Source organism: Mobula birostris, chromosome 10 (genome assembly GCF_030028105.1).
Source record: "Mobula birostris isolate sMobBir1 chromosome 10, sMobBir1.hap1, whole genome shotgun sequence".
NCBI classification, from domain to species: domain Eukaryota; kingdom Metazoa; phylum Chordata; class Chondrichthyes; order Myliobatiformes; family Myliobatidae; genus Mobula; species Mobula birostris.
The window spans coordinates 10052594-10061267 of NC_092379.1; the positions used below are offsets into that span (position 1 = coordinate 10052594).

General features: G+C 49.7%; 1 protein-coding gene across 2 annotated transcripts; it reads right to left on the reverse strand.

Annotated features, from left to right (window-relative positions):
* Positions 1 to 1687: 1687 nt before the first annotated feature.
* LOC140203803 (uncharacterized) lies at positions 1688 to 5905 on the reverse strand. 2 transcript variants are annotated; one of them, XM_072269886.1, is made up of 2 exons: positions 5846 to 5905; positions 1688 to 4911 (listed from the first exon to the last, which is right to left on the reverse strand). In XM_072269886.1, exon 2 carries the CDS (start codon positions 4042 to 4044, stop codon positions 2788 to 2790), a length of 1257 nt encoding a protein of 418 aa, XP_072125987.1. In that variant the 5' UTR covers positions 4045 to 4911; positions 5846 to 5905; the 3' UTR covers positions 1688 to 2787. The 2 variants fall into 2 exon arrangements, with proteins under 2 accessions (XP_072125987.1, XP_072125988.1); XM_072269887.1 differs by lacking the exon at positions 5846 to 5905 and adding an exon at positions 5742 to 5826.
* Between the last annotated feature and the right edge of the window lie 2769 nt (positions 5906 to 8674).

Genomic DNA, 8674 nt, shown 5'->3' on the forward strand with positions numbered 1-8674 from the left:
CTGGTGCCAACACAGCATATCAGCCGTGATCCAACCGAACACTTTAGCAACATTGGATCTTTTTGCACTAAAATACTTGTTTTTTCTTCTAATAGTCCTTTCGTTGTAAAAATTGTGCTTAATGTTTAATTAATGTTTTCCCCCCTGTGATGCCATGCGTCTGTGATGCAACTTACAAGCAAGTTTTTTTCCATTGAGCTTGTGCACTTGACTGTAAACTCAGCTTTGACTTTGAACAGACTGGAATTCGATGCCTTCCTCCAGGAAGAGAAAGCTGATAATACAATTCCTTCATATCATTGCATTTACATCGCTATTAGCCCGTAAGAGAATTTAGCTGGTCTGGAAATCTGCCACTCCCCCGACTGCTGCTGTGTGGTTAGAGGATGTAATGTTTTTTTTCTGAAATTAGAAAAGATTAAATTCACTTTGAGGGAAAGCTCTATTCAAAATGGGGACCTTTCTTGTCATATTTTGGGAGTCTTAAACAATTACCTATTAGTTGAGGGCACTGCACTTGGGAAGTTGCCTCACTTTTAACAGGCTTATGTTTTACCTCACAGGGTGGTTGATGAATTGTAATATGAGTGTATTTTGGATTATCTGACATGTTGTGGATGTATGTGGGCCTTCGTCTTGGAGTAGTGTGGGGGTATGGCTGTGAAATGTCCGTACTTGTATCTGTGAATTGTTGTGTTGTAAATACATTAGCTGCCATGATACAGTTGGGGAGGCCGGGTGAGGAGAGGTTTGTTTAGGGGTAAGATATAAAAGCAAGATGGAGGAAAATGTAATCCATTACCTATTCTGTATTGTGTCATTCCTTCAATTTAAAAATAAATAAATAAAACACTCCCGACATTCATTCAGGGTTGAGCAACCCAACAGCAGGGATCCTCCATCTCAGCCAGTCAAGTGACTGGGTATGGGGCCCGGATGAGCAGGGGGACATCACCCCAGGTACAGGCACACGTCACAGCACCAGCTGTGGCCGGTTCATTATGGAGGAATGTACCTCCAGTTTGGGGAACAGCCATACCGCAAGTTGACCAAAATAAGAAAGGGGTGGAACTATGCTCAGGATTCACCAGTTTTCAGTTAGCTGATGGAGTTCATTACCTCTGTATCACCCTCCAGGATATTTCCCTCCAAGGTGCTTTGGGACAGAAATCGGTTGCTCTGTTCAGAACCTTCACCATCCTTCGGCTGGCTCCAATCCAGCCGATGTTTTCCCAAGGAGAACACAGCAGCCAATTTAGCACTGCAAGCTCCCACAAGCAATGTAGTCAATGTCAACAGACACTGCATGACTTTATTCCTGTCAATCAGCTTCCAAATGTTGCCCATCTGACATCTGTTGCCACATCCTTCTCATGACGTGCCCTTATCACCACCATTATCAGCAGTTCCTACGACCTGCCCTGTGCCTGCCTCTGACTTTGCTCCATTGAACATCTACTTACTCCGCACTCTGCTTTCAGACTTTAGAGTGGAGCGTTGTAACAAGCCAGCCGTCTGAGACGCAGCCCCTTGGGAGCAGTGAAACCAACCCATAAAATCGCATAGGGCAGCGTACACAGCTGAAAAGAGCAGGGAAGCAGGAGTTCGACAAGCCGTGGCGTTTTTCCTTCGCCAGCTGCCCTGAGGAACAAGGAACATGCAGGACAAAACCACAGTGAGCTTGTCTTCTTCAGTCTGCAGAAAGTCATGCAGGAAGTTCAAACGATCCCTCCTTATTCACAGAGTGGTGAGCAGAGCCACCCATGACCATCGGGAGAGCGAGAGGAGGACAGCAGGAATGGATTTAATAGGACCGGTATGGAACAGAGAAAGGAACGGGGTTGATAGGCTGAATGGCCTCAGTACTGTACACATACAAGAGAGAGAGTAAGCACCTGGCACACAGGATCTGAAATGCAACTCATTTATTTGTCACAGATCTACAATATTAAATACCAGTCTCATTTAAGGCTGGCATTAGCAGAAGAAACCCTTCCAATGCTCAATGACCAGGGTTCAGTCCTGGGTGTGATCAGCAGCTGCAATAACTACAGAATCTGACATGACGAATCCTTCGGGGACTTGCAACTAGATCCAGCCACCGTGATGCCTAAAAATGTAACAGACAGCTTATGTGAATGTTCTCCTCGATGTGAGGTTGATAGGGTTTCAGCAGGAGGGGCAATTGAGTAAATCTCTTTGCTCATTCAGGACAGAAGTGTGGCCTCACCTTAGTGTGAACTTAATGGAGCCTCACAAGGGTGGGTTAACTCAACTAAACCCTTCCCACACTCAGAACAAGTGAACAGCTACTCCCTTGTGCCAACTCGCTGGTGTTTAGAGGCTGAAACAACTGAATGAATTCTTTCCCACACAGAGACCAGACGGATAACCCCTCTCCAGTGTGAACTCACTTACGTGTCCTGAGGTTGGAGATTTCAAGGAATCGCTACCCAGAGTCCGATCAGGTGTACAGTCACTCTGCAATGGGAACTCGCAGACATATCTTCAGGCCGGATGACAGAGTATATCCCTCCCACACACACAACAGGTGAATGCCCTCTTCCCACTGTGAACCCACTGGTGTTTCTGCCTGTGGGCTGAACGTGTGAACCCCGGCCACACAGAGCAGACGAGTGGTCCCTGGCCACTGTGAGCATGATGGTGTCTACAGGTGAGAAGACGCCGTACATGCCTCTCCACAATCAGCAGGTAGGATGAACGAGTAAACCTCTTTACTCACACAGGCCAAGGATGCAGCCTCTCAGTGTAAACCCTCTGAATACTTCACAATGTGGTGTAACTGAGTGAATCCCTTCCCACATTCACAACAGGTGAACAGGCTTCCCCACTGTGAACCCGCTGGTGTTTCAGCAGTTCAGCTGATTGGATGAATCCCTTCCCACAGATGGGGCAGATATACGGTCTCTCCCCACTGTGAACTCGCTGGTGGGTCTGCAAGTGAGACGACTGATTAAACGCCTTCCCACAGTCTGAGCAAGTGAACGGCTTCTCCCCGGAGTGAACTCGCTGGTGTCTTATCAGTTGGGATGAGTGAGTGAATCCCTTCCCACACACAGAGCAGGTGAACGGCCTCTCCCCAGTGTGAACTCGCTGGTGCGCGTGCAGGTGAGATGACTCAGTAAACCCCTTCCCACAAATTGAGCAGGTGAACGGCCTCTCCCCGGTGTGAACTCTCTGGTGTGCCAGTAGATGGGATGACCGAGTGAATCCCTTCCCGCATTCTAAGCAGGTGAATGGCCTCTCCCCAGTGTGAACCCGCTGGTGACTTATCAGATAGGATGAATGAGTGAATCCCACCCCACATTCAGAGCAGATGAACGGCCTCTCCCCAGTGTGAACCGCCTGGTGTGCTAGCAGGTGAGATGACCGAGTGAATCCCTTCCCACATTCTGAGCAGGTGAACGGCCTCTCCCCAGTGTGAACCCGCTGGTGCCTCATCAGATCAGATGATTGAGTACATCGCTTCCCACAAACAGAGCAGATAAACGGCCTCTCTCCACTGTGAACACGCCGGTGCACTTGCAGGTGAGACGACTGGGTAAATGCCTTCCCACAGTCTGAGCAGGTGAACGGCTTCTCCCCAGAGTGAACGCGCAAGTGTCTGATCAGGTGGGAGGAGTGAGTGAATCCCTTCCCACACACAGAGCAGGTGAACGGCCTCTCTCCTGTGTGGACTCGCTGGTGTATCATCAGATCAGAGGACTGAGTGTACCCCTTCCCGCAGACGGAGCAGATAAACGGCCTCTCCCCACTGTGAACCCGCTTGTGTACCTGCAGGTGGGACGACTGGGTGAACGCCTTGCCGCAGTCCGAGCAGGTGAACGGCTTCTCCCCGGAGTGAACTCGCTGGTGCCTCAGTACATGGGATGAGTGAGCGAATCCCTTCCCGCACACAGGGCAGGTGAACGCTCTCGTGTGAACTCGCTGGTGCGCCTGCAGTTGGGATAAGTCACTGAATCCCTTCCCACAGTCCGAGCAGATGAACGGCCTCTCCTTGCAGTGCATTAGGGGGTGACTCATCACGTGGGATGAACGAGTGAATCCCGTCCCACACACGGAACAGTCTCTCCCTCTCTCTCGTGTGAGCTCGCCGGTGTGTCAGTAAGTTGAATGATCAAGTGACTATCTTCCCACACACAGAGCAGGTGAACAGCCTCTCACCGTTGTGAATTTTCTGATGTCTCTTCAGCTTGGATGATAGAATGAATTGTTTGCGTCGTCAGAACAATCTCACTATGCTGTGAACTTGCTGATGTATCTTCAGGCTGGATTCCTGAGTACAGCCCCTCCCTCACACGGAGCAGGTGAACGGGCTCTCCCCGGTGCAAATTCACCGGTGTGTCCGCAGGTCGGCTGAGTGAGCAAATCCCTTCCCACACCGAGGGCAGGTGAATGATATCTCCCTGCTATCAATTCTCTGGCGATTCATCAAGTCAGATATCAGAAGTCGTCGTGTCTCCCTTGTGGACAATGCAGCTGGAGACCTGATTTCTGGTGAACCAATGCTGGTGTGTTCTCAGTACCCCGGTTCCAGTGGATTTTACAGAGTTACAACAGAAAACTTCATTTCACACACAAAGCACTTTTCCAGCTGGGCTGAGATACGCCTTCTCCAAGGATCAACCACTGATATACTGGTGTTACAGTGGAAATACTTGTTCACTCCTTCAATAACTTGAAGAGAATTTACAAGGTTTATCTCCAGGCTGCTTCATCCAAATCTCTCTCCTACACTGAGCACGTGTTCAGGTTCTCCTTAATCCAAACTGTGTATTGTCTTATCAAGTATCTCCTCCTCCACATTCAAAGATTGATGACAACGTACGGTGCAACTGAGGTGTTGTTGTGTTTGAGATCCACGTGCACGAATCCTTTACCTTTTGTGTCCTGTAAAAAAAAAAGTTTACAAAAGTCATCGATCTGTGAAGGACAGCATTTCAGATGAGACCCTCCCTATGGGTGAGTCTGATGTCACATTGTTAAAGCAGGGTTCAACCCAAGTTGCAGGAGTGCAAGCAACACACTTAAAAGTTGCTGGTGAACGCAGCAGGCCAGGCAGCATCTCTAGGAAGAGGTACAGTCGACCTAGGGATGCTGCCTAGCCTGCTGTGTTCACCAGCAACTTTTAAGTGTGTTGCTTGAAATTCCAGCACCTGCAGATTTCCTCGCGTTTGGAGGAGTGCTCCTCCTTTTCAACTGGGTTCAGGCATCCACACTGCCTATAAAACTATCTGACTGTCTTCCTGTTTGTTCCACGATGGGCATTTCTGGTCAACCTCACTCCATTTGTATAGATGCAGGTTCTGGGCTAGTCCCACAGCTGTCTCTAGGTGCACCCATCTATTAAGTGATTGCTCCTGGAGACTATCTAATTAATCAGACTCCACCCTCCCCACACCACCAGTTGGTTGACAGTGAAAAGCTCACCAAAGTCAATGTCAATGAATACGATGGGGAAGTGATTTGACTTTCCTGTTGGGAGCTGGTCTGGGAGGTCTGTCCTCTTCCATTCCATCCGAGAGTGGTCTAAATCACGCCCCGCAGTCGCCGATGGCCGTCCCTGTACCCAGAACCCCCCACAAACCAGAAACCAGCTCACCCCACGAACCAGATACCCGTCTATCAGCCGCGGAACCAGCGATACGCATGCGCCACAGAAACAGAGCCAGGGCCTTTGCTCATCAGCAGAAATATCCCCGGAGAAGGGCTGTATTTACCCCAGAGTTCAGGGTGCTGTGTGCGGAACTCGCTGCAATTGTCCCTCAGTCGGGGTGCGGACCCCGGTCCTGATGGAATCCCCCAGCAAAGCCCCCGCTCCTACCTGCTGCCGATCCTCTGGAGTCTTTTGTCTGGCGAGCGCATGCGCAGCGTCCTCTTCGCGGTGACACTGTCGGCGCATGCGCGGTGATCCGCCGTCACCGAGGCGAATCCCGAAGCGCCCAGGTTGCTGGGTAATACAGGTCGAGAGAGCGAGTGGATCGCGTCCGGCACCGGATCCCCTGTGCCGCACGCCTCAGATCCGTCAGTGTTTACATGTGGGGAACCCGGCGCCTCATCCAAAGACACTACACTAAATATCAACTGCCATTCTGTGTTTCAAAAGAAGTCCAACATACTCAAAGATGGAGATGTGAAACAGAATAAAAATCACAAGAGGTTCTGCAGATGCTGGGAGCAAGACTCACAAAATGCTGGAGAACGTTAAAGTTCCGAGCCGTGACTCTTCACTGTGCTGCCTTACCTGCTGAGTTCCTCCAACATTTTGGACTTATAAAAGAACATATTTTCAGTCGATCAGCTCCCAAACGTTGCTGATCCATCATTCGTTCCCACATCCTATTGATCTGATTCTCTCCTCCTCCCTGTTGATTCTTCTCCCACCATTTTTTGGGGTCCCAAAGTTTGACACTTTGGTTTTTGAGCCTGCTCCAGTTCCCCAATCTGCTTTCAGACTTTGGAGGACAGTGATATATTAAGCAACACATTTGCGTGAGACACAGACCGTAGGAAGCACTGAAAATCACCCATAACTTCGGGAAGAAGGACGTGACAGCTCTCAGGGAAGCAAGAACTGTGCTTTCCCACTGCATCAGGAAGGCGAAATGGGAGCATTCTCAGAGAATTTACAGAGACACGAGGCGCATGTGGCAGGGAATTCAGAGGATTACGATCTACGAGTCCTGCCCAGTGCAGTGTCCAGGATGCTTCACTCCCTGGGAGTCTGAATGTCTTCTGCGCCGGGTTTGATGTGCAGAACGAAGTGCTGATGAGGAAGGCATCCTCCCCCCAAGGGAGCAGACACCCTGTCTGGTTGAAGCCGAGGTGAGGAAGACCCTGGCCAGAGTCAACCCTCGCAAAGCTGTGGGTCCCAATAACATACCAGGGCGGGTTCTGAAAGACTGCGCAGCCCAACTGACGGAGGTGCTGATGGAAATACTCAACATCTCTCCAGAGCAATCCATTGTCCCCTCGGTTTTCAAGGTGGCAACCATCATTCCAGTGCCAAAGAAAGTGACAGTAACCTGCCTAAATGACTATCATCCGGTAGCATTAACATCAATCATTATGAACTGCTTGGACTGGCTGGTCATGGAGCACATGAAAACCTTTCTCCCAGCTACTTTGGACCCCTTCCAGTGCATTTATCACTCAACTTGATCCACTGACAATGAAATAGGTTCTGCCCATCACTCTATCCTGTCCCACCTAGAAAATGGGGTCTCACATGCCAGACTGATAAACATTGACTTCTCAAGCTTCCGCTAATGCCCCACCTCCTCCTCGTACCCCATCCATTATTTATTTATATACACACATTCTTTCTCTCTCTCTCCTTTTTCTCCCTCTGTTCCTCTCACTATACTCCTTGCCCATCCTCTGGGTTCCCCCCCCCCTCTTTTCCTTCTCCCTGGGCCTCCTGTCCAATGATCCTCTCATATCCCTTTCGTCAATCACCTGTCCAGCTCTTGGCTCCATCCCTCCCCCTCCTGTCTTCCCCTATCATTTCGGATCTCCCCCTCCCCCTCCCAGTTTCAAATCTCTTACTAGCTCTTCTTTCAGTTAGTCCTGACGAAGGGTCTCGGCTCGAAACTTCGACTGTACCTCTTCCTAGAGATGCTGCCTGGCCTGCTGCGTTCAGCAGCAACTTTGATGTGTGTTGCTGTTTATAGACTTCAGTTTGGTGTTCAACACCATCATACCCCAGAAACTAGTGGAGGAACTGTCCTCGCTGGGTCTCAACACCTCCCTCTACAACTGAATACTGGACTTCTTGGCAGTAAAGCCATAGTCAGTCTGTGTGGGCAACAACGTCTCTCGCCCCATTACGCTGAGAACTGGCGTTCCCCAAGGCTATCTGCTCAGCCCACTGCTGTTCACATTGCTGACGCATGACTGCATCCCAGGATCCAGCTCAAACCGTGTCGTCAAGTTTGTGGATGGCACAACAGTGGTTGGCCTCATCAAGAACGATGACATGACAGAGTATAGAGAGGAGGTGGGGTTGCTAGTGGATTGGGGTGCGAACAACCTAAGCCTGTACATGGAGAAGGCAAAGGAAATCATTGTGGACTTCAGGAAGGTGCAGACAAATCATTTCCCTCTGTGAATACATGGCTCCTCCATAGGGAGAGTTAAGTGTACCAAGTTCCTGAAAGTTCACATCACGAATGACCTCATCTGGTCCCTGAACAAGAAGGCACAACAGCGTCTCCACTTCCTAAGAATATTGAGGCAAGCAAGGGTCCCACCCCCACCAGCCTTAACAGCGTTTTATTGGAGCACCATTGTGAGTGTCCAGACGAGTTGCATCTCCATCTGGTATGGGAGATCAGACCGGGAGTCCCTGCAAAGGACTGTGAGGACAGCTGAAAGGATCATAGCGGTCTCCCTACCATCCATTGGTGACATTGATCAGGATCGTCACGTACGCAGGGCCCTTAGTATTACCAAGAATCCCACCCATCCATCAAGCAACCTCTTTAACTCTCTACCATCAGGCAGGAGACCATGATACATTAAAAGAAGAACAGTCAGGTTGAGAAACTGTTTCTTCCCCTACACCATTAGGCTTCTGAACTCCCCGCCTATTCGAAGTGTCACTGATTCATCTATCCCATACCTTATAATATTTAATATTAATGCACTTTAG

Bases quoted from the DNA above. Each gene is read 5' to 3' on its own strand.
- LOC140203803 (XM_072269886.1), bottom strand. From the start codon at position 4,044: ATGAGTCACCCCCTAATGCACTGCAAGGAGAGGCCGTTCATCTGCTCG.